At 39.0% G+C, this 26567-nt stretch overlaps 2 protein-coding genes across 6 annotated transcripts in view; one reads left to right on the forward strand and one right to left on the reverse strand.

Annotated features, from left to right (window-relative positions):
• Positions 1-2769, forward strand: part of LOC131946980 (dynein axonemal heavy chain 7) — a 46024-nt gene extending 43255 nt beyond the window's left edge. The window contains exons 76-79 of one of the 2 annotated variants that reach the window (XM_059308042.1): positions 11-261; positions 555-634; positions 1193-1296; positions 1456-2769. In XM_059308042.1, coding sequence (XP_059164025.1) covers positions 11-261; positions 555-634; positions 1193-1296; positions 1456-1662 — 642 coding nt within the window. In that variant the 3' untranslated portion in view covers positions 1663-2769. Of the gene's footprint in view, positions 1-10; positions 262-554; positions 635-748; positions 1041-1192; positions 1297-1455 lie in introns of those variants that run through there. The other variant, XM_059308043.1, reaches the window with a different exon arrangement.
• Positions 2770-3471: 702 nt separating this feature from the next.
• On the reverse strand, positions 3472-25269 carry LOC131946988 (krev interaction trapped protein 1-like). 4 transcript variants are annotated; one of them, XM_059308059.1, is made up of 20 exons: positions 24953-25269; positions 23627-23777; positions 22652-22754; positions 22419-22520; positions 21482-21620; positions 20804-21080; positions 20461-20528; positions 19996-20139; positions 18807-18960; positions 18464-18541; positions 17782-17817; positions 17093-17197; positions 16771-16834; positions 15560-15717; positions 13863-14023; positions 10094-10214; positions 9185-9277; positions 8985-9059; positions 7061-7129; positions 3472-5721 (listed from the first exon to the last, which is right to left on the reverse strand). In XM_059308059.1, exons 2-20 carry the CDS (start codon positions 23741-23743, stop codon positions 5593-5595), a joined length of 2193 nt encoding a protein of 730 aa, XP_059164042.1. In that variant the 5' UTR covers positions 23744-23777; positions 24953-25269; the 3' UTR covers positions 3472-5592. The 4 variants fall into 4 exon arrangements, with proteins under 4 accessions (XP_059164042.1, XP_059164043.1, XP_059164041.1 ...); XM_059308060.1 differs by lacking the exon at positions 17782-17817 and adding an exon at positions 18013-18048; XM_059308058.1 differs by lacking the exon at positions 17782-17817 and having other exon boundaries at positions 18428-18541.
• Positions 25270-26567: the final 1298 nt, after the last annotated feature.

Below are 26567 nucleotides of genomic sequence, written 5' to 3' on the forward strand. Positions count from 1 at the left end.
CCACGACTAGGGTTTGGTGGTGATGTCAGCGGACCTAGAGGAGGTGACCCTCAGCATCCTGAAGGGCAAGATCCCGGGCATGTGGATGAAGAGGTCCTACCCCTCCCTGAAACCTCTGGGCAGCTACATCAACGACTTCATCACAAGGCTCAAGTTCCTACAAGACTGGTATGACAATGGACCGCCTTCAGTTTTTTGGATTTCCGGATTCTTCTTCACACAGGCCTTCCTTACAGGCGCCCAGCAGAACTATGCTAGAAAGTAAGTGGCGTTGGAGACGTATTGGGTTTTCACAAACAAAAAAATAAGACCGATTCATAAATATTTACTGTTAAAAAACTTATGTTAAAACTATATGTTTATCCTCTTCATTTAAAAATAAAAAGTAATTTTATTTTAGTTTTTTTTTGTTGCACTTTCCCTCTTGACGTTAGTTATAGGCTGCCAGTGGAAGAGTAGTCTGTTGAATTGTTTCAATGTACATATAATGTTACAATGTAATAAAGTGTTACAATCATATAATGTTACAATGTACTTATAATGCCTGGTTCCAGATTCACCATCCCAATTGATCTGTTAGGCTATGATTACGATGTGCTAGAAGACAAAGACTATGATACACCACCAGAAGATGGTAACTTTACCTTCAACTTTAAATTCAATATTCTTTTATGATCCTAAGAGTATCTGGTATTCAATAAATATTATTGTGCAGTAGTTAAAACAGTGTGTAATTGTCTGGTTACAGGTGTGTTTGTCAAGGGTCTGTATGTTGATGGTGTGTAATTGTTTACAGGTGTGTTTGTCAAGGGTCTGTATGTTGATGGTGTGTAATTGTTTACAGGTGTGTTTGTCAAGGGTCTGTATGTTGATGGTGTGTAATTGTTTACAGGTGTGTTTGTCAAGGGTCTGTATGTTGATGGTGTGTAATTGTTTACAGGTGTGTTTGTCAAGGGTCTGTATGTTGATGGTGTGTAATTGTCTGGTTACAGGTGTGTTTGTCAAGGGTCTGTATGTTGATGGTGTGTAATTGTTTACAGGTGTGTTTGTCAAGGGTCTGTATGTTGATGGTGTGTAATTGTCTGGTTACAGGTGTGTTTGTCAAGGGTCTGTATGTTGATGGTGTGTAATTGTTTACAGGTGTGTTTGTCAAGGGTCTGTATGTTGATGGTGTGTAATTGTCTGGTTACAGGTGTGTTTGTCAAGGGTCTGTATGTTGATGGTGCCAGATGGGACCGGAAGATTAAGAAACTGAACGAGTCCATCCCAAAACAGCTGTTTGATACTATGCCAACAGTAAGTGGTCGTCTCTTTCTTCACAAACTTTTGTCATTTTTTTACCTTGGTTGTAACTGCTGATTAGATCTGTCAAATCAAGCGCAAGAGTTTACTTTTTATTTTTGTGTGAGCTGTATTTAAATTTATTTAAAAAAAAATTGCAATAAATTTGTTTAGATGTGGCTGAAACCATGCAAGCGCTCAGATCTGTCAGATAAACAAGCATACAGATGTCCAGTCTACAAGACCAGTGAAAGAAGGGGCACGTTGTCTACCACTGGTCACTCTACAAACTTTGTTATTGGGATGATGATTCCATCAGATAAACCACAACAGCATTGGGTACGGAGAGGTGTGGCACTCCTTTGTCAGTTAGATGACTAGGTGGGGTGTGGTTGTGTGAGGTACTGCTGTGGTTGTGTGGCTGATCTAGGTGACTAGGACACACAAGCTAAAGAATTCAGGCTTCTTGGTTTGTCAATACAAAGTAAAAGGGAACTTTGAAATTTTCCTTTATTCTTTAATACAGTTATTCACAGTAACAATAATTTGCATGAGCGATCCTTTACTTTGATCTAAACATAAAAAATAAGCCTATGCATAGTTTATGTAGATTAACATTTATTTTCTGCTATTCAATTAAATATTTTTTACCTGTGTTGTGACTGACAGGATTATTTAAAGAAAGTATTAGTGAGAATGTTACTGTAAATATATATTTGTTATATTTTTATTATGGATCTAAAACATGTTTACTCTTTAATAGTGAAAACTATAATTTATGAACATTATCATACTATTAGTTTTAATGCATACAAATATTTAGTTATTAATTCTGTAAAATATGAGAGAGCTTTATCCTGTTTAAAATAAGTTGTGTTAATGAAAAAAAAATTGTGATATTGGTTTTACTGTACCTTATAACAAATGTAACATATTATGTTTTTTTTTTTTCAAGTTGTTTCATGTGATATTATACACTAGCATTACAACAGTATGTTTATTGTTTGTAAACTTTACGTTATCGTTTTAATACGTAACAATTAAAACATTTTTATACCAGTATTTGAGTCTGAGGCTCTCCGTCCTAAATAAATAAACTTATATTTTTCTCTGATTGTACACCTTGTTCTTAGAACTTTTCTTGTATCTGTTAAATGAATTAACCTGTGGGGTTTTGATAATGTAACACTTGATTATCACTAGCTCATGTCACTTTCTAATGGCCTTCACATTCAACTCATTTATTTTATAATCAATCTAAAAATTTATTTGATTCCAGGTACCTAATTAATTAGCATATACAATTTTTTGTTTTGTTAACCGAGTTAGGAGAATGAAAAATAATTCTTCATTACGAAAAAGTTTTCTTTTTTTCACATGTATATTCAATGGTCTAAACTTTGTAAACTTCAGTTGTAAAAGTGTTTTTTAATAAACACATTCCAAAATGTTGTTTAACGTCAACTATTCACAATAAAAATGATTTTTATAAAAAAAAGGATTGTTTTATTGCTTAAATAATTGTTTAATAAAAACTGTTTTTATTATTTAAATAATTATGTTACTTCTCAGATGTGTATGGGTAAATACACACATTATAGTTATATAATACATAAACCTCAGCAAAGCATGGAGAAAATGTCAACTTTAGGATTTTGTCAGAATGAGCTATTTATAAACACTATCATTACACAATGTACCTGGATATATGTGGGAAATGATTATTATAGCTATAGAACAGACATAATTAACAACACTTTGGCGAGTTATAGTTAGCTTCTTTTACAGGCCAACTTATTTATATAATTTTTGAACTAGTTTCACGGATGTTTCAAAACGCAATATTTTGGGGTATGTTTCAAGTATAAGTGCAACAAAAAAAAACTTGGGTTTTTTTTCTTACTGTATTGTGGCAACGGCATTCATGATTTAATTTCATGTAAGAGAGCAAAGATTAAAAATGTTGGATGAATTGATGAAATAAGCATCTTTTGTAGCATCTAATGTATACACACAATTCTTATTTCCTCTATGGCCCATTGGTGGAGAAAACTCATTATGACTAAATATGAAAGACTTTTTTTTCCCCCGGAAATTGATTTGGTAATGTAAAGACAGTCACACATTTAACTGTAACACCACGCAGAACAGCAAACAAATAAATCACACCAAATGTTTTTGTTATTATTTATTTGTTATCACAAATTCTTGCCATAAAAATATTCTACACTGCTAGTCTTACATTCAAAATGAACAAAATTTCATAAAAAATAAATTGTAAAACATCACATCGTTCAATTACACCTCATTCTAAAATCATAAAAGTTAAGTTTGCTAAAGCACAATTGGTATAACTATTTACATCTGTGTAAGATTATGGCAATATTTTTACAAAATAAATTACAATTTGTAAGCAGTTGAAACAATGAACATTTTTATTTTGATCTTAATCCAACATGGCAAATAAAACAATGACCTAACTTCAACAGGAAAACCAACATCATTAGATCAAATGAGCTCTGTTCAAATGAGCTTTGTCATAAACACAATATTTTTATTGGCTAGAGATAGTGTTGGTGGTTTTAAATTTGCAAGTCTAAAAAAGTTACAATTTTCAGTCAAGTTTGCTGTCAAGTTTGATAGCATGGTAGACAACAAAGGCACCAGACAGGTGAGAGATTGTTTTTTTTTTATACAGGTATGTAACAGCTCGAGAGCTAGAGAGCCAGGTGGAGGTGAGGATTTGCTAAGCCAAGGGACAGCGTGGTCGGGTGGGAGAACACATGATAGCTGACTCCAAAGGCCTGAGTTCAGACTAGGATGGGATTTGTTAGCTGGAAACAGCAGCCCAACTAGGAGATGAATCCTAAACTTCAAACAACTGCTGACTTGTAGATTATTATTGTATTGGACAAAGGCTGAAATTAGCGGGCTAAATTTTGCTACACAACCTGATGGGTTGCTACACAACCTGATGGGTTGCTACACAACCTGATGGGTTGCTACACAACCTGATGGGTTGCCACACAACATGAAGGGTTGCCACAAAACATGAAGGGTTGCTACACAACATGAAGGGTTGCTAGCTACCACTATTAGTTTCAACTGAAGGATACAGCTAGTCAACAAATACAAGACAAACAGGACTGTTTCTTTTCAATTACAACTTTACTCATCTAAACACAAACAAAACATAAATACAGAAACAAACAAATAAAATAGACCAAACAACCAACAAAAAAACAGACAAATGCAACAACCAACAAAACAGACTAATGAAACAACCAACAAATAAAACAGACAGATGAAACAACCAACAAATAAAACAGACAAATGAAACAACCAACAAATAAAACAGACACATGAAACAACCAACAAATAAAACAGACAAATGAAACAACCAACAAATAAAACAGACACATGAAACAACCAACAAAAAAATAAAACAGACAAAACAACAAACAAAGCAGACACAGACTGGAATGTAAAATGGGAAGTCTCAGAGATCAGATCTCGTAATGTTTAGCCAAATGTTGGCAATATGTCAAACCTGTACGGCCAACATGCCCAAATGTTGGCAATATGTTAAACCTATATGGCCAACATGTGAAACCTATATGCTCAATATGTAACACCTATATGGTATGTTAAACCTTTATGGGCAACATGTGAAATCTATATGGGCAACATGTCCAATTTATATGGCCAACATGCCCAACCTATATGCTCAATATGTAACACCTATATAGGCAACAAGTTAAACCTAATAGGCAACATGCTAACAAGGCAGGGCAATTACCAACATGACACTTTCTAATCAACAAAATGAATCACATCCTTAACCTTGGTTTAAAATGTAATAAGGTCACTTTTTATCACAACATTATCAGCTGCTTGGTGATTAATTATTAATTAAATTAATTAGTTTTTATCCAAGCTGCAATACTATTTGTCAATATATCCATGTTAACATTAGAGCATACATTAATTTAAAACAACAAAATAAATTATGCATCAACGAGGTCCAGCTAAACTAAGCTCTAGTATCAACCTAGTATCAACCTAGTATCAACCTAGTATCAACCTAGTATCAACCTACCCTGCTTGGATGTCATTTCTCAAATTAAGCCCAAGACAACAAGCACAAAATATATTTTCTACTTAAATCTGGTCACTGACCCTGTGGTTAACACAATTTCTCTGGGATCTACGTCAGCAGGCACTTAAGTGCTCACTCACACACACTCCTCACACACACACATTAAAAAATGTGTGAGCAGACACAAGGACCTCACACACACCCCCACTCCCTCAACGGTTGGCGTAGTCTCCGGCCATGCGTGACAGCTGTTGCATGAGGTGGTCTATCAGACCTGCCTGGCGCGTCTTGATCTCAATGACCCCTCGTTGGTTACGGTTCTCTGGTTTTGTGGCCTTGACCTACGGATCATTGGAAAAGTCAAGGGTGAAAAAGTCAAGGGTTACAAATGTAACAACATCACAATGTACACACCACTTCTGACAATGTCTTACAGTTGCCACCACCACCACCACCCACACAGTTGCTACCACCACCACCACTACCACACAGTTGCCACCACCACCACACACAGGTTGCTACTACCACCCACACACCCACACAGTTGCTACCACCACCACCACCCACACAGTTGCTACCACCACCACCACTACCACACAGTTGCCACCACCACCACCACTACCACACAGTTGCCACCACCACCACCACCACACACAGGTTGCTACTACCACCCACTCACCCACACAGTTGCCACCACCACCCACACACCCACACAGTTGCCACCACCACCACCACCCACACAGTTGCTACCACCACCACCACTACCACACAGTTGCCACCACCACCACCACTACCACACAGTTGCCACCACCACCACCACTACCACACAGTTGCCACCACCACCACACACCCACACAGTTGCCACCACCACCACCACTACCACACAGTTGCCACCACCACCACACACCCACACAGTTGCTACCACCACCACACACCCACACAGTTGCCACCACCACCACCACTACCACACAGTTGCCACCACCACCACCACTACCACACAGTTGCCACCACCACCACACACCCACACAGTTGCCACCACCACCACCACTACCACACAGTTGCCACCACCACCACACACCCACACAGTTGCTACCACCACCACCACTACCACACAGTTGCCACCACCACCACACACCCACACAGTTGCTACCACCACCACCACACACCCACACAGTTGCTACCACCACCACCACTACCACACAGTTGCCACCAACACCACACACTCATAGGTTGCTACTACCACCACTACCACACAGTTGCCACCACCACCACTACCACACACCCACACAGTTGCCACCACCACCACCACCACACACACACAGTTGCCACCACCACCACCACCACACACACACAGTTGCCACCACCACCACCACTACCACACAGTTGCCACCAACACCACACACTCATAGGTTGCTACTACCACCACTACCACACAGTTGCCACCACCACCACCACCACACACCCACACAGTTGCCACCACCACCACCACTACCACACAGTTGCCACCACCACCACCACTACCACACAGTTGCCACCAACACCACACACTCACAGGTTGCTACTACCACCACACACACACAGTTGCCACCACCACCACCACCACACACACACAGGTTGCTACTACCACCACCCACACCCACACAGTTGCTACCACCACACACCCACACAGGCCAGCCTTACCTCAAGAATTGTTTTCTCCTGTACATGTCTCCAAGAGATTTCTTTGTATTTCAGTGACTGGATCATTTGCTAGGGGAAACAAAAGTTATATTTCAGTGACTGGATCATTTGCTAGGGGAAACAAAAGTTTGTATTTCAGTGACTGGATCATTTGCTAGGGGAAACAAAAGTTTGTATTTCAGTGACTGGATCATTTGCTAGGGGAAACAAAAGTTTGTATTTCAGTGACTGGATCATTTGCTAGGGGAAACAAAAGTTTGTATTTCAGTGACTGGATCATTTGCTAGGGGAAACAAAAGTTTGTATTTCAGTGACTGGATCATTTGCTAGGGGAAACAAAAGTTATATTTCAGTGACTGGATCATTTGCTAGGGGAAACAAAAGTTATATTTCAGTGACTGGATCATTTGCTAGGGGAAACAAAAGTTATATTTCAGTGACTGGATCATTTGCTAGGGGAAACAAAAGTTATATTTCAGTGACTGGATCATTTGCTAGGGGAAACAAAAGTTATATTTCAGTGACTGGATCATTTGCTAGGGGAAACAAAAGTTATATTTCAGTGACTGGATCATTTGCTAGGGGAAACAAAAGTTATATTTCAGTGACTGGATCATTTGCTAGGGGAAACAAAAGTTATATTTCAGTGACTGGATCATTTGCTAGGGGAAACAAAAGTTATATTTCAGTGACTGGATCATTTGCTAGGGGAAACAAAAGTTATATTTCAGTGACTGGATCATTTGCTAGGGGAAACAAAAGTTATATTTCAGTGACTGGATCATTTGCTAGGGGAAACAAAAGTTATATTTCAGTGACTGGATCATTTGCTAGGGGAAACAAAAGTTATATTTCAGTGACTGGATCATTTGCTAGGGGAAACAAAAGTTATATTTCAGTGACTGGATCATTTGCTAGGGGAAACAAAAGTTATATTTCAGTGACTGGATCATTTGCTAGGGGAAACAAAAGTTATATTTCAGTGACTGGATCATTTGCTAGGGGAAACAAAAGTTATATTTCAGTGACTGGATCATTTGCTAGGGGAAACAAAAGTTATATTTCAGTGACTGGATCATTTGCTAGGGGAAACAAAAGTTATATTTCAGTGACTGGATCATTTGCTAGGGGAAACAAAAGTTATATTTCAGTGACTGGATCATTTGCTAGGGGAAACAAAAGTTATATTTCAGTGACTGGATCATTTGCTAGGGGAAACAAAAGTTATATTTCAGTGACTGGATCATTTGCTAGGGGAAACAAAAGTTATATTTCAGTGACTGGATCATTTGCTAGGGGAAACAAAAGTTATATTTCAGTGACTGGATCATTTGCTAGGGGAAACAAAAGTTATATTTCAGTGACTGGATCATTTGCTAGAGGAAACAAAAGTTATATTTCAGTGACTGGATCATTTGCTAGGGGAAACAAAAGTTATATTTCAGTGACTGGATCATTTGCTAGGGGAAACAAAAGTTATATTTCAGTGACTGGATCATTTGCTAGGGGAAACAAAAGTTATATTTCAGTGACTGGATCATTTGCTAGGGGAAACAAAAGTTATATTTCAGTGACTGGATCATTTGCTAGGGGAAACAAAAGTTATATTTCAGTGACTGGATCATTTGCTAGGGGAAACAAAAGTTATATTTCAGTGACTGGATCATTTGCTAGGGGAAACAAAAGTTGTATATTTTTTTAATTTAACATCATACAGGAGCTGCACATAATAAATTAATTTAAGTAGATATTATAACAAAACTGTATGAATAAAAATTGCATTGCGTTGCAATTTTTAAAAAAAGTTATAATAAAAAACTGCTGTACAAAAATAAATTATGCTTTTTGCAGAAAAACCCATTAGATATTTGATCTAGATTCAGTGTCCACATAATTTCAACTAAAAAAGCTGACATAATTCTACCTTAGTCTGTACGCTGATGATGTGGATGCCGATGTCGTTGACTCCGACGTAACAGTGGGTGTTTGAGCTGGAAGACTACAGACATTTTTTAAAAATTATTAAACGTGAAGAACAAGATAAGATAAACAATGTAATAGAGTACTGAATTTTTAGCATTATTAAAACTTATTTTGTTTTAGAAATTAAAAAATTCCACTTGCCCTTTTAGATTGTGAGGAAATTGTCCCAGTAAAGAAAGCCGAGCCGTACACTGTGAGCCGCTGACATGCGCTAAGGAACTGGGACTTGAGTTGCTGGAAACAGAGCCACAATATGCTTGTATTGCACAAATTGTTAAACTTTTTCAACATGAGAGCTTCTACCTCTCACATGTTAGAAAACAAGAATAAAATGTTTACATCAATACACTTTTTAAATGCTATAGTAGTCAAACAGCGGTCAGTAAAATACTTAAAGTGACCAACACTTTTAAAATTATAGCCTTTAAAGAAAAGTAACATTTATTCTTATTTTAGTGTAGTATCAGCTTTATTTTCTACTATTTAGTATTTAAAAAATGAAAAAATAAAAGATGTATGTTAAAATTTGTTCTAACCCTATAAAAATATTTCTACCTTCGTATCCAACCTTTCCTAAGTACCCAGTCCTCACCTGACTAAATGTTCTTTAAACCACATGACCATGACACACAGATCAGTGATTTAAAATAAGATATTCTTGTGCTGTCATCACATTTAGCATGGGTCAAAACTGAGCTACAAGTTTTAACCACAAATCTACACTTGGCCCTAATTGAAAGCTTAAAATTAAATGATAATTACTCACTTGTTTTGACAAGTCTTTGATGGCGCCGTACTCTATAGATTTTGTTGACCCATTAAATGATAATTGCTCACCTGTTTTGACAAGTCTTTGATGGCGCCGTACTCTATAGATTTTGTTGACCCATTAAATGATAATTACTCACTTGTTTTGACAAGTCTTTGATGGCGCCGTACTCTATAGATTTTGTTGACCCATTAAATGATAATTACTCACCTGTTTTGACAAGTCTTTGATGGCGCCGTACTCTATAGATTTTGTTGACCCATTAAATGATAATTACTCACCTGTTTTGACAAGTCTTTGATGGCGCCGTACTCTATAGAGATTTTGTTGACCCAGTGCCGCGTGTCTTTGGGTTTGATGGGAACAGCTGGCATTAGCTCCACTAGCTGGGGGTGGTTTAAGCTGAAATAAACATTTTGTTCTAATGAGCGCATTACAGTTAGCAGAGGTGCAGAAATCTGGACGGCCACAATTCTCCAAACAACACATCTCAGAAATTTCTTGCAGAAAACAACAACAGTAAATTAAAAATAAAATTCAAGTTTAAAAAAATTACTCTTTGAAAAAAAATCTCTAAAAGTAAAAAAAAAAAAAAATTTCCTATAACAATAAGAAAAGCTTAATCTCTGCTGAAAGATGGACAGAACAAGTAACTGACTGAAGGAATGACTGGATGACTTTGTGAGTAACTGACTGAATAAATGATTGACTAACTAAAAGAGGATGGACTTGATGTTGGTGGCGCCCCAGTGACTAAATGACTGACTGACTAAATGACTGACTGACTAAATGACTGACTAAATGACTGACTATATATCCAGGCCTTACTTGGAGAGGATGGACTTGATGTTAGTGGCGCCCTAGTGGCTAAATGACAGACTGACTAAATGACTGACTGACTAAATGACTGACTATATATTCTAGCCTTACTTGGAGAGGATGGACTTGATGTTAGTGGCGCCCTAGTGGCTAAATGACAGACTGACTAAATGACTGACTGACTAAATGACAGACTATATATTCTAGCCTTACTTGGAGAGGATGGACTTGATGTTGGTGGCGCCCCAATGACAAAATGACTGACTGACTAAATGACTGACTGACTAAATGACTGAATGACTAAATGACTGACTGACAAAATGACTGACTGACTAAATAACTGACTATATATTCTAGCCGTACTTGGAGAGGATGGACTTGATGTTGGTGGCGCCCCAATGACAAAATGACTGACTGACTAAATGACTGACTGACTAAATGACTGACTGACTAAATGACTGACTATATATTCAGGCCTTACTTGGAGAGGATGGACTTGATGTTGGTGGCGCCCCAATGACTAAATGACTGACTAACTAACTAAATGACTGACTGACTAAATGACTGACTGACTAAATGACTGACTATATATTCAGGCCTTACTTGGAGAGGATGGACTTGATGTTGGTGGTGTGACCTACTTAGGTCACAGTAATGTTTTATTTTGACATTGTATAATACCTTATATGGATTGATGGTGCAACTACCGGGGTTTTTCCACTGTCTTATTAAGGGTGTCTAAGACTAAGAAATTTTCCATCAAGATCTGATTGATTGATTCGGATCAGATGACTACCCCAACCAATGGCTACATGAGTTGAGGATAACCTCCCCTGTGGCCTAAGCAGGGCTGCCTACCCCAAAAATTTTTTCCCCGTAACAAGAGCATAGGTTTTCCGTAATTTTCCGTAACTTTCCGTATTTTTACACATTTTTCTAAATACAATGTAAATAAGACCCATATTATATGATCGTAAAGCTCATCAGCGTAATGATGACAGTCGGCGACTCGTGCTACTTTTTATTTTATGGACTAATAATTAGTTTTTAAAAAACGCCGTGAAATTCAGAATGTAAGGCGACAATGGAAAATTTCAAATAGGAATTGTTCTTGCAATGAGTAGTATGACGTATGTTATAGGCCAACACTACGGATATCTAAACCAATGTGAACTCAGTGACCCCTCGACTGTGTGTGTGTCAGGATTTTTTCTCCCGCGAACAAGAAAACGTAAGCGGCCGACGGGTGACGATGTTTAGAATTAGCATATTTCTTGAATATTTTTTTAAAATCTACATTTTATCAATGTAAAAATATGATCCGTAATTGATCTAGGTGAGCCTAGATCTCGTTGTTTAGTAAAATCTTGTCTTCTCGCACATCTCAAACAAAATGCCTCGATATCTCGCTATTTAGGCATTTAGCCGTAATACCGCCTCAGCAAATATGTCTCGCCAGGCTGCGCGATGAGACTTTCAATGATTTAGGCCACGCCCTTTTTTTTCCTCTACGGACAACACCGACTCATAAGGTAACAGACCACTCGCGGGGGGGAGGGGGGATTGTTACGGAAGAGGCTGAGAACCTTAGAACCGGATAACACACTGAAATGAAATACTGAAATATAACTAGCTAAATTAAAGTATATAACTCAGACCGGGAACATAAAGTTAAGTTACCACCAGAAATTTTTTTTTTTTACACTAAAGTCGATTTTGATCTCTACTGAAATCAAAACCGTAATTTTGCAGCATAATCGTAATTCCGTAACCTGGGTGTCAAAATCGTAAAGTTACGGGCAAAACCGTACAAGTAGGCAGCCCTGCCTAAGTCTTTAACTAGGTCGCACACACGCGACACGAGGCAGTCTACCTTGATCAAACGGTCTATTAAGACCAGGCCGTCCATTTTGTCCGGCAATAGATTCTGACCATTTGAACGTGAGAGAACTTAAGTCCTGAGTGTGCCACGCTTTCTTAAGTTGTTTTAGTCTTCTAGTATAATATTACTTGTCGCCAAGTGATTCTTGAAGCTATAGCAGTGTTGTGTGACCTGTGGCTATTTTTATACAGTGTTAAAATCTGTGATAGTATTTTTTCTTACGCTTTGTAAGTTGGGTTTTGTTATTTTCTAAATTAAATATTTTATCTCGTTTAACCTAGTGTTCTGCCACAACTGTGTTCGCTTATTAAAGGTTGTATGCAGATTGGATGAGTGTTAACTTCAATAGTATCACTAGTTTTCCCTAGACATCAAATCGAGCCCTAGTGTGTTGTTGAGTTAGTGTTCATTCATTTAGGCTTTAAGTCATTTGCATACAGCCCCGAAAAAAGAATCCGGGGACGTTCACCATCTATCTGGCTGGTAGATAGGTAAACGTTACAGTGGCGCCCCAGTGACTAAATGACTGACTGACTAAATGACTGACTAAATATTCTAGCCTTACTTGGAGAGGATGGACTTGATGTTGGTGGCACCCCAGTGACTAAATGACTGACTGACTAAATGACTGACTAAATATTCTAGCCTTACTTGGAGATGATAGACTTGATGTTGGTGGCACCCCAGTGACTAAATGACTGACTGACTAAATGACTGACTAAATATTCTAGCCTTACTTGGAGAGGATAGACTTGATGTTAGTAGCGCCCCAGTGACTAAATGACTGAGTGACTAAATGACTGACTGACTAAATGACTGACTGACTAAATGACTGACTAAATATTCTAGCCTTACTTGGAGAGGATAGACTTGATGTTGGTGGCACCCCAGTGACTAAATGACTGACTGACTAAATGACTGACTAAATATTCTAGCCTTACTTGGAGAGGATAGACTTGATGTTGGTGGCACCCCAGTGACTAAATGACTGACTGACTAAATGACTGACTAAATATTCTAGCCTTACTTGGAGAGGATAGACTTGATGTTGGTGGCACCCCAGTGACTAAATGACTGACTGACTAAATGACTGACTAAATATTCTAGCCTTACTTGGAGAGGATAGACTTGATGTTAGTAGCGCCCCAGTGACTAAATGACTGAGTGACTAAATGACCGACTGACTAAATGACTGAGTGACTAAATGACTGACTATATATCCAGGCCTTACTTGGAGAGGATGGACTTGATGTTGGTGGCGCCCCAGTGATTAAATGGTTGACTGACTTACTAAATGACTGACTGACTAAATGACTAACAGACTGTATCCGTGTATATTCTAGCCTTACTTGGAGAGGATGGACTTGATGTTAGTGGCGCCCCAGTGTTGCAGGCTGAAGATGATGGTGGCGAAGCTGATGGTGTCCTTATCCCCACACGGGTACAAGCCACTCCTGTAGTTGTGTCGCGCTTCATAGAACAACAGGTCCAGGGCTTTTGGGTGCTGGAGCTGTAGACAGGGGGGCTTCATGTCAGGTACAGCAGTCACAAGTTGATGTCAGCAGTCATAGTCAGCAGTCATGACATGATGTCAGCAGTCATGACTTGATGTCAGCAGTCATGACATGTCAGCAGTCATGACTTGATGTCAGCAGTCATAGTCAGCAGTCATGACTTGATGTCAGCAGTCATGACTTGATGTCAGCAGTCATGACTTGATGTCAGCAGTCATGACTTGATGTCAGCAGTCATGATTTGATGTCAGCAGTCATGACTTGATGTCAGCAGTCATGACTTGATGTCAGCTGTCATAGTCAGCAGTCATGACTTGATGTCAGCAGTCATGACTTGATGTCAGCAGTCATGACTTGATGTCAGCAGTCATGACTTGATGTCAGCAGTCATGACTTGATGTCAGCAGTCATGACTTGATGTCAGCAGTCATGACTTGATGTCAGCAGTCATGACTTGATGTCAGCAGTCACAAGTTTATGTCAAAGGTCACAAGTTGATGAGTTCTGCTCACCTGTCTACCTGACCTATGTCCCCACCTGACCCACCCATCTACCTGACCCACCCGTCTACCTGACCCACCCATCTACCTGACCCACCCGTCTACCTGACCCACCCGTCTACCTGACCCACCCGTCTACCTGACCCACCCGTCTACCTGACCCACCCGTCTACCTGACCCACCCGTCTACCTGACCCACCCATCTACCTGACCCACCCGTCTACCTGACCCACCCGTCTACCTGACCCACCCATCTACCTGACCCACCCGTCTACCTGACCCATGTCCCCACCTGCCCCATGTCCCTACCTGCCCCATATCCCTACCTGACCCACCCACCTACCTGACCCACCCACCTACCTGCCCCATGTCCCTACCTGACCCACCCACCTACCTGACCCACCCACCTACCTGCCCCATGTCCCTACCTGACCCACCCACCTACCTGACCCACCCACCTACCTGCCCCATGTCCCTACCTGCCCCATGTCCCTACCTGACCCACCCACCTACCTGACCCACCCACCTACCTGACCCACCCATCTACCTGACCCATGTCCCTACCTGCCCCATGTCCCTACCTGACCCATGTCCCTACCTGACCCATGTCCCTACCTGACCCACCCACCTACCTGACCCACCCACCTACCTGCCCCATGTCCCTACCTGCCCCATATCCCTACCTGACCCATGTCCCTACCTGACCCACCCACCTACCTGACCCACCCACCTACCTGACCCACCCATCTACCTGACCCATGTCCCCACCTGACCCATGTCCCTACCTGACCCACCCACCTACCTGACCCATGTCCCTACCTGACCCACCCACCTACCTGACCCATGTCCCTACCTGACCCACCCACCTACCTGACCCATGTCCCTACCTGACCCACCCACCTACCTGACCCATGTCCCTACCTGACCCACCCACCTACCTGACCCATGTCCCCACCTGACCCACCCACCTACCTGACCCATGTCCCCACCTGACCCATGTCCCCACCTGACCCACCTGTTTACCTGACCCACCTGTTTCTCCTTCTCTACACTGACTTTAACATTTCTCCGCCATGTGAGGATAGGTTCCTCATCAGATGGGTTTCTCCTGGAGGTCAGCATGTTGACGCAGCGTGTGTACCACTGCTGCAGCTCCTTGACCACCTCACTCTCTAGCTTCAGCTGCAGCTCTGGGGAAATATTTAGCTCTGTCTTAGCTCAGTACTACTTACATAGCCCTATATAAAGATTTTGTTATGGTCAGTCTTAGCTCAGTACATGACAACTCTATACAAAAGTTAAGTGTCCAAAACAAAAAGTTCAGTCAACGTGTGGTAAATACATGACCAGGACAAAAAAAAAATTTGACCACTTACCCAAAAATTTGACCACTTACCAAAATTTGTTACCACTTACCCAAAAAATTTGACCACTTACCCCAAAAATTTGACCACTTACCCAAAAATTGACCACTTACCCAAAAACTTGACCACTTACCCAAAAGTTTGACCACTTACCCAAAATTTTGACCAATTACCCAAAAAATTGACCACTTACCCCCAAAAATTTGACCACTTACCCAAATATCTGACCACTTACCCCCAAAAATTTGACCAATTACCCAAAAATTTGACCACTAACCCCAAAAATTAGACCACTTACTCCAAAAATTTGACCACTTACCCCAAAAATTTGACCACTTACCCCAAAAATTTGACCACTTACCCCAAAAATTTGACCACTTACCCAAATATCTGACCACTTACCCCAAAAATTTGACCAATTACCCAAAAATTTGACCACTTACCCCAAAAATTTGACCACTTACCCCAAAAATTTGACCACTTACCCCAAAAATTTGACCACTTACCCCAAAAATTTGACCACTTACCTAAATATCTGACCACTTACCCCAAAAATTTGACCAATTACCTAAAAATGTGACCACTTACCCCAAAAATTTGACCACTTACCCCAAAAATTAGACCACTTACTCCAAAAATTTGACCACTTACCCCAAAAATTTGACCACTTACCCCAAAAATTTGACCACTTACCCCAAAAATTTGACCACTTACCCCAAAAATTTGACCACTTACCCAAAAATTTGACCAATTACCCAAAAATTTGACCACTCACCCCCAAAATTTGACCACTTACCCAAAAATCTGACCACTTACCCCAAAAATTTGACCACTCACCCCAAAAATTTGACCAATCACCCCAAAAATTTGACCACTTACCCAAACTCTTAGAGCCAATCCACAATGTAAAAATGTCGGAATAATTCTGTGGTAGATTAAACTCCTGACATGGGAGAAATATTTGATTGAAATTTTTACAAGAAAAACAAGGTGAACTGTTTAACCTTTTATAATTCACAGGTAAATATCAGGTACACAAGTAAACAACAAGTAAACAAATAAGCTTCAGGTACACTGGTAAACAACAGGTATGCAGTAAGAAACAGGTAAACACATAAACTTCAGGTACACAAGTCAAGTTCAGGTACACAGGTAAATATCAGGTACACAGGTAAATATCAGGTACACATGAGGAGTGTACCTTCATGAGCTGCTCATTGAGTTGCTGGACTGTTGTCTTAAAACCTGAGATCAATTTGAGGTTTTTACTGGACTTGTCCATCAAGAAAACTGCCACGGTGAAGCTCTGTTTGAAAACATCAAACATCTTTTCAATGTAAAAACATCAGTTGAACATCTAAACATTTTAAAAATATTGCTGTTTACGTTTTCATAAATAATCCTAGTAAGGGGAAGCTGTACAATCCTTGAGACAACTTAACAAACCATGAAATCACTAAATACACAATGTTGGAAAATTCTAACCATTGTTGGCCAAGCTATAAAGTTTTCTTTTAGAACTGATATCCCACATGGGGCAGATAAAGTAGAGTTCAACTAGTTCTATGAACCGAATGTGTGGTCTGCACTATGTCCAGCCAACATTCACAGAATCAAGTCAAGCACCCATCAGAGCCGAGTAGACTCAGTCATACTGCAGTCTGAGAGGTGAGCATGAGACTTCTGGGTCAGCCACTTGTGACTTACCACTTGACCATCCCACCCCCCCCCCCCCCCTCACAGGTCTCTTGGCGGCCTCTTTGATCAACTTCTCCACTAGCCCCCCTCCCCATAACAAAACTTAAGTGCCCCTCACAGGTCTCTTGGCAGCCTCTTTGATCAGCTTCTCCACCCCCCCCCCCCCCCACAACAAACTTAAGTGTGCCTCACAGGTCTCTTGGCGGCCTCTTTGATCAACTTCTCCACCTCCCCCCCCCCCCCCCCCCAACAAACTTAAGTGCCCCTCACAGGTCTCTTGGCGGCCTCTTTGATCAGCTTCTCCACCCCCCCCCCCCCCCCACACCAAACTTAAGTACCCCTCACAGGTCTCTTGGCGGCCTCTTTGATCAACTTCTCCACCTCACCCCCCCCCCCCCCACACCAAACTTAAGTATGCCTCACAGGTCTCTTGGCGGCCTCTTTGATCAACTTCTCCACCTCACCCCCCACAACAAACTTAAGTGTCCCTCACAGGTCTCTTGGCGGCCTCTTTGATCTTCTCCCCCCCCCCCCCCCCACACCAAACTTAAGTATGCCTCACAGGTCTCTTGGCAGCCTCTTTGATCAACTTCTCCCCCCCCCCCCCCCACAACAAACTTAAGTGCCCCTCACTGGTCTCTTGGCGGCCTCTTTGATCAACTTCTCCCCCCCCCCCCACACTTAAGTGCCCCTCACAGGTCTCTTGGCTGCCTCTTTGATCAACTTCTCCCCCCCCCCCACACTTAAGTGCCCCTCACAGGTCTCTTGGCTGCCTCTTTGATCAACTTCTCCACTTCCCCCCCCCCCCCCCCCACAACCAAACTTAAGTGTCCCTCACAGGTCTCTTGGCGGCCTCTTTGATCAGCTTCTCCACCTCCTCATGCTTGACCGTCTTGTCCAGCACAGTGGCGCAGATGTCCACAGCCCTGTTGCCATCTTTGTCCTTGATGCTCTGGTCAAACAAACACAACTCATGGTAATGTTGGTTACAGCTACATGTTGGCCACAGCTAAGTTATGGCTACAGCTACATGTTGGCCACAGCTAAGTTATGGCTGCAGCTACGTACTGGCTACAGCTAAGTTATGGCTGAATAAGTCTACGCCATTCTATAACTTACAAACTTTATTCTAAGATTTGTATAAAATATCATATCCACAACCATGTCAGCTAATGTACTGAGTACCTACCAGGTCTACAAATGTACTGAGTACCTACCAGGTCTATATCAGGACACTGCAACAAACATTTGGCCAACTGGACGTGGCCTCTCTTGGCCGCCGTGTGTAAAGCTGTGTTTTTCTCAACGTCCACCAGATTAGGGGAACATCCAGCAAACAACAGCGCCTCAACAACATTGACATGGCCATACCTTTATATAGACAACGTTGACATGGCCATACCTTTATATAGACAACATTGACATGGCCATACCTTTATATAGACAACATTGACATGGCCATACCTTTATATAGACAACATTGACATGGCCATACCTTTATATAGACAACATTGACATGGCCATACCTTTATATAGACAACATTGACATGGCCATACCTTTATATAGACAACATTGACATACCTTTATATAGACAACACTGACATGGCCATACCTTTATATAGACAACATTGACATGGCCATACCTTTATATAGACAACGTTGACATGGCCATACCTTTATATAGACAACATTGACATGGCCATACCTTTATATAGACAACATTGACATGGCCATACCTTTATATAGACAACATTGACATACCTTTATATAGACAACACTGACATGGCCATACCTTTATATAGACAACATTGACATGGCCATACCTTTATATAGACAACATTGACATGGCCATACCTTTATATAGACAACATTGACATGGCCATACCTTTATATAGACAACATTGACATGGCCATACCTTTATATAGACAACATTGACATACCTTTATATAGACAACATTGACATGACCATACCTTTATATAGACAACATTGACATGGCCATACCGTTATACAGACAACATTGACATGGCCATACCTATATATAGACAACATGGCAAACATGGCTATATACAACATTTCAGGTGTTAAAAATCTATCAAATTTTAAAGCAGAAAATTTCCTTCAATAGAGAGAAATGAAAAAGCTATCAAAAAAATTTCCGTGTAATAATTTAGTTAGTGTACAAAATTTTCTTGTGATACATGTCCCCACAAATTGTTTATGTGATACATCCCCCTCCCCAAAAATAATTTTTGTATGTGATACATCTCCCCCCCCCCAAATAATTTTTGTATGTGATACATCTCCCCCCCCCCCCAAAATAATTTTTGTATGTGATACATCCCCCCAAATATTTTTTTAATGAGATACATCTCCCCCCCCCCCCCACTCCACAAACCAACCAACCTGGCAGCATAATGGATAGGTGCACAACCAACATTATCCAGCACTGAAGGGGAGTAACCTTGTCTCAACAGTAGCTCAACTGTACGTTTCTCCCCCTGAGCAGCGTAGTTATGTAAGGGGTATCTGTCCTGCCATCTGCTGCCTCTATCAGAGACACCAAGAGAAAAACATACGGTTAAAATAAGGGGTATCTGTCCTGCCATCTGCTGCCTCTATCAGAGACACCAAGAGAAAAACATACGGTTAAAATAAGGGGTATCTGTCCTGCCATCTGCTGCCTCTATCAGAGACACCAAGAGAAAAACATACGGTTTAAACAAGCACAACATCAATAGATATGAACCTATGTTAATGATAAAAATAAATTTTAAAATTAGGCCTACATAAAATAAAAAGTGCTCCCACCCCCCCCCCCCTGCCTATTGTTTGTATATCGTATATAGTGAGAATGGTAGCCAAACTTACGTGGAGTTGTTGCTGACGTGTACGCTGGGCATATTTGGCCAATGCTGGTTTATCACATACGTATTTGGCTGAAAAGTTTGGTCGATCAGTTATTTAACACATTTTTAATCATTTATTCAATTTAATATTTTATCAGTTATTTAATCTTATATGTGGTCACATTGTGAAGCTTATAACTTGGAGAGGTAGGGGAGAGAACATTTAACTAGTTGATCATATCAGAAAATAAATAACACACAATTGACTTCTCAACAAATTTTTAATGCTAGCTGCAGTTAAGCCCCCCCCCCCCCCCTCCTCCCCTCCCCTCCCCCCATTACTACAGGTGTTCCCAGGAACTGACCTTTGTTTTGTAGGGCAGGGCAGATCCAAAAAGTGGATTGATCACAACCGTATTACATTTCTCTATGGCCAACATTTTGGCCAAGGCTTCGTTGGCCGTCTTGACAATCTCCTGGGGGACGTTCCCAGTTTTACCGTTGGACCCTGAGTCGACGTCGACAGAGAGGCGACTATGAATGAAGACGGGGTTGTGTACGGTGAAGTGGATGCGGTAGTCGGCTCTCTGTTGGAACATAAACTCAATGGCCGTTTGACGCTGATGTTTTTCTTCCAACCAACTGAAAACATTTTTAAAGAATTTTTTTCTCAAAGCACAAAAATAAAGCATAACATAAAAAAATCATTAAACTCTAACCAACCAGATATTGAAGTTGAATGAAGTTAGGTTCATCTACCCTGCTTCTTTTTAAAAACGCATTAGTCGCCAAAATGTGCAAGAGATTTAACGAGGAGCTACTAATGCTTCATTAAATAATTATAAGCAAGTTTTATTTATTTTTAATTTTTAGTTTATTATTATAAAGTTTTTTTCTAATTTGTTTTATTTTCTCTTGTTTTGTAATTCATTCTTATTGTAATTGACACCACATACGACTACAAATATCTGCCACAACCAACAAACAAACAAACATTGTGAAGTAGATAAAAAATTATTTAAAAAGTGACCAAAAGAGCTGACCTCTCCAACTGTAACAAAAATGTCCGTGTGGGTGAGGGGAAGTGGATAGAGTTGTGGTTGACCGTGTGGATGACGTACTCTAGTGGGTAGAAGCTGGGTGGGGTCTGGGCTGGGTCAGTGACTTTCTTCACCACTTCAGCTGGACAGACAGGTGAGAGAATATATTGTTACGGTAACTCAACAGGTGAGACAAATATTGTTACAGTAACTCAACAGGTGAGATAAATATTGTTACAGTAACTCAACAGGTGAGACAAATATTGTTACAGTAACTAATAGCAACAGGTGAGACAAATATTGTTACAGTAACTCAACAGGTGAGATAAATATTGTTACAGTAACTCAACAGGTGAGACAAATATTGTTACAGTAACTCAACAGGTGAGACAAATATTGTTACAGTAACTCAACAGGTGAGACAAATATTGTTACAGTAACTCAACAGGTGAGACAAATATTGTTACAGTAAAATCAGTGTTATTACTTCAGTTGCAACACACAAAAATTATACAAGCTCTAGACAAAAATTAAATTTTTGCATGCATTGGAAGATAAATTCTTCATAAATAGAAATATTTAACTATTTTTTTAGTTAATGTAAAGGTGATTAAAATTGTTTTGTTACATACGGGATGAATCAAAATAAGTTAATACATTTTAAAGCAAATATTATCTACATGGGAGAATTAAATTTTACCAATAATAAATTTTCTTTTTATTAACAAGTTCACTTCATAGCAAACCCATTTTTTAAGTTTGAGAAAAACAAAAAATAGCATCACAAATCAATTGTGAAAGAACAAACTTGAAAAATATAAAGTACAATTAATTATAATCTTTCTGAATTTATTTGAAAAAAAAAAAAAAAAAACAGCTGCAAATTTGACAGGATATCAGTATAGTAAAAGAACAACCATATCTAGATAGATGAACTCACCATTTAGACTAACAGGGACAAAGTACAATGAAAATCTGGCCAATGATTCCCTGTGAGCACTATGGAGGCTGTTATTCCACTGGACTAGCAGGGCACGCTCACCTAGACAAACAGGAAATTTGTTCAAGGTCAAGTTTTCAGACGATAACAATGTTGGTGGAATGTCATACAAAATATATAAAGAAAACGTTACTAAAATCTACATAAAATTTATGCATAAAACCCCCAGTGACCTTTGATCCCAGTCAAATTGTGGACTTGGGTCAGCACTAGCTCTCTGGGTTCCTCATCCATAGACTTGATGGTCATCATGGGCAGATATTTACTTTGTTTACCCTGAAACATCATGTCATAGTACAGGCTTGAGAATACAGTCTTTTAAACATCTTATGATGTCATAGTACAGTCTAGAGAATACAGTCTTTTAAACATCATAGTATGTCATAGTACAGTCTTTTAATCATCATATGATGTTATAGTACAGTCTTGAGAATAGTCTTTTAATCATCATATGATGTTATAGTACAGTCTTGAGAATACAGTCTTTTAAACATCATATTATGTCTTAGTACAGTCTTTTAATCATCATATGATGTTATAGTACAGTCTTGAGAATAGTCTTTTAATCATCATATGATGTTATAGTACAGTCTTGAGAATACAGTCTTTTAAACATCATATTATGTCTTAGTACAGGCTTGAGAATACAGTTTTTTAAACATCATATGATGTCATTGTACAGTCTTGAGAATAGTATTTTAGTTTTTTACATTTTCAATTCATTCAAAACAGTAATTTAACATCTGACTACAATACATTGTAGTAATTATACATCAACAAAGCTGCATTCTGATAAAACAGTTGGGTCAAGGTTTTCAAATGTGGTCAGTGATCAATGTCTTCAGTTTGGTCAACCCATACGATACCTTCTCCCTGGGTGGCATTTTGTAATGTGTTCAGTGTGTTTAATGTGTTCAGTGTGTTTAATGTGTTCAGTGTGTTGAGTACAGACAGTGTTGGCAACTAGGTGGTATTTGGTAATGTGTTCACTGTGTTAAGTAGAAACTAAAAGTTGACAACCCATACCTTCACCCCGGGTGGCATTTTGTAATGTGTTCAGTGTGTTTAATGTGTTCAGTGTGTTGAATGTGTTCAGTGTGTTTAGTGTGTTTGATGTGTTGAGTACATACAGTGTTGACAACCCATACCTTCTCCCCAGGTGGCATTTTGCTGTCTAACAAAAGTATTTCGTACAGCTGGGGCCTGTAGGTCATGGTAGCATGGCCAGGTTTGGCAGGCTTGATCACAGCCACTACTATATCCATGGTAAGGTGGGGCTCTCACACCTCTCATCAACACCTAGGAGAAATTTTTTAAAACAAAAAACATTAAATGAGACAAATTATTAATAAATAGAATTAAACAACATTATAAAACTAACCAAATAGATTTGCCTAAAATGAATCAATATATATAAATAAGAAGTTTTCCACCACATTCGATGTAGTAGCTAGTAAGGGGTTGTCCATTATTATATTTCAGGAAATTACAATATTTTAGCCAATATTAACCACTCCCTTACATTACAGCAGATCATCACTAAGTCAATTTATAAAATTTTTATTAAAAGAGGATGTGCCACTACTGCCACCTATGATTGATATTTTATAGATATTCTCCAAATTAAATCTGTGACTATAACATTTCTGACTGGCATAATCATAAGTCTATATGACAAATAAATATAGCAAAGATGGCAATGCGAGGCTTAGCATGATGATCAAATGGTACACTACTGTCGAACCAAGTTCTGGGTTCAGATCATGAATTTCATTTCACTCAAATTTTTTTTCATTAGTTTTGAAAGGATTTTTATATTTTAAAGAATTTTTCATAGTGCATATCGCCAAATGGCAATGTGTGACAACGAAATGAAACAAAGTGTAGTTAAATTCTTCTCATTTGTGATGTGATCACACACATTTTAAAAAGAAAAATAAGATAAAAAAGTATTGTACTGGAAACTAAAACATTGATAATCATTAAATATTATTTTATTTTATAACCCATTTGTTAGCCTATTGGATTTTTAATAATTAGCCTAATTATTATTAATTAGTCCAGGTATTTGCTTACCCTTATTATACTATAGGATAGGCTAGTTAAAATTAAATAATAAAAACAACAGGCATCCTTTTTTATTTTATCAGATTTAGGCTAGGCCCTAGAGAATATAATTAATTTAGGGCCTATAGGCCTATTTTAAAATGTTTAGGCGTAGGCCTAGTTAATAAATATAGTAATTAAAATATTTTATTCTTTAATCAAATTGATGAGTGACAGACTGTTTGGTCAGAATTTAGTCAGAATCAGATGTTCACATACATAGTCACATACAACAAAAAAATTCACATATCATATTTTTTAGTCTCTCGTAAAACTGGCATCAATCATAAATCATATCCCTACAAATATTATTGTATTTATTAATTATTGTAGGCCCCTATTTCTAACTATTTAACTACGTTACTTACCAAATCATAATGACATTTATTTTAATCTGCAAAATTTTAAAAAGTCCAACAGTCGAAATTAAATGTTATCGGAATTAGGTTATTTAGCAAAATCCGACGTAACTATTATTTTTTAGGGACTTGTTTGACAGGTTGATAATCGAGTTTCCCTCTGTAATTCAAATAAATCTATAATCTATCATTTTAAATATAGATTAGACCTTATAATTCAAATTTAGCCATAATTTGTTTACATTTATAAAAGCTAAAATGATCTGGATTCTAGAGTGGTAACTTAGAGTAACAAAATAGTAAATAGTCTAGAGTCTAGTCTAATGTTTACAAATACAAAGAACAGGCAGGAAGTCGAATAAAGTCGAAATAGTTTTGTTATTTTAGTCGTAGTTTTTAAAACGTTAGGTCCTATATTTAGAACTAGCTAGTATGGGGTTTCTTTTAATTACTGCCAGTAGTAAAGAGCTAGATCTACTCTACTCCATCTACTGTAAACTACTTGATGATGGGATCTAGATCTAGAGTAATCTAGACTTATGTGCTCTTATTATAAGATTAGTTAATACACTAATTCATTTTACCCCATTCTCTATTTATTCTGAAGACTTACTTTCATAAACCCCTGCGTGATTCTCTATAATCTAGTGGTCAGAGCCGGCGTTAGCGGTACGCGGGGCCTATGGCCAACCATCCGCGCGGGGCCTTATATTTTTTTCATTGGTGTATAATTAAATAAAACATGTACAGTGAGGCGTTTTTCTTTCTTCTCAAAGCGAATTAATATTTATAACGATATATATGATATTTTTAAGCTGTTTATCAATGTCGTATTAACATTAAGGCACATTAACAAATAATTTGTTTACTTAGAAGTGCTTTTGAAACGTTGCTTGTTTCTGTTAAGGCTTTTTGTTTGAAAAGTAAAAAATAAAACAGATATAAGTTTGAGACACGCATTAAAGAGACGATGAACGTCAGCTTCAAACCTGATTTTTTTTCCATTAATGTTTATTTATGAAAATCTTACCAGTACGTTCACAAATGAAGATCTACTTTTCTTGCCTTTCGTGAGGAAAATTCCATGATTATATCATCATAGTTTAAACTGGAGGCTATGTCTTTTTCTATTGACAGAATCGACAGGCCGCAGAGCCTGTCTTGGGACATCGTTGACCTCAAATAGTTCTTGATCAACTTCAGTTTGGAGAAACTTCTTTTGGCACTTGCCACAGTGACTGGAACTGTTAGCAAGATTCTGTAGGCGATCGCCGTATTGGGAAAGGAATCCCCAATACTCCAAATGTACTGAAGGCACTGTTTGGCTGACTTAATACCTTCGGGCACTTTAAAGCATCATTAAATCGGTCCACAGTGGCAGGTGATAGTATCGATATTTTCTCAATTTATCGAGTGTTAACAGGGGCATTCAAAGTGTGTGGATGCCGGGGAAAATAGCAAAACATTGATAGATTTCGGAATAAGCTCGAATCGTGAAAAACACTGTTTACAGCTATAGATATCCAAATGAAATGACTCTCAAATGTAATCACGGACGCTCAGTAAGGTGGAACACTTGGGGGGGGGAGTGACAGTTGGTGGGGTGAGGTGAAGCCCGTGAAGG

Source organism: Physella acuta, unplaced genomic scaffold, assembly GCF_028476545.2.
Source record: "Physella acuta isolate Inbredline_101_S28 unplaced genomic scaffold, ASM2847654v3 ptg000579l, whole genome shotgun sequence".
In the NCBI taxonomy this organism is placed as follows: Eukaryota; Metazoa; Mollusca; class Gastropoda; family Physidae; genus Physella; species Physella acuta.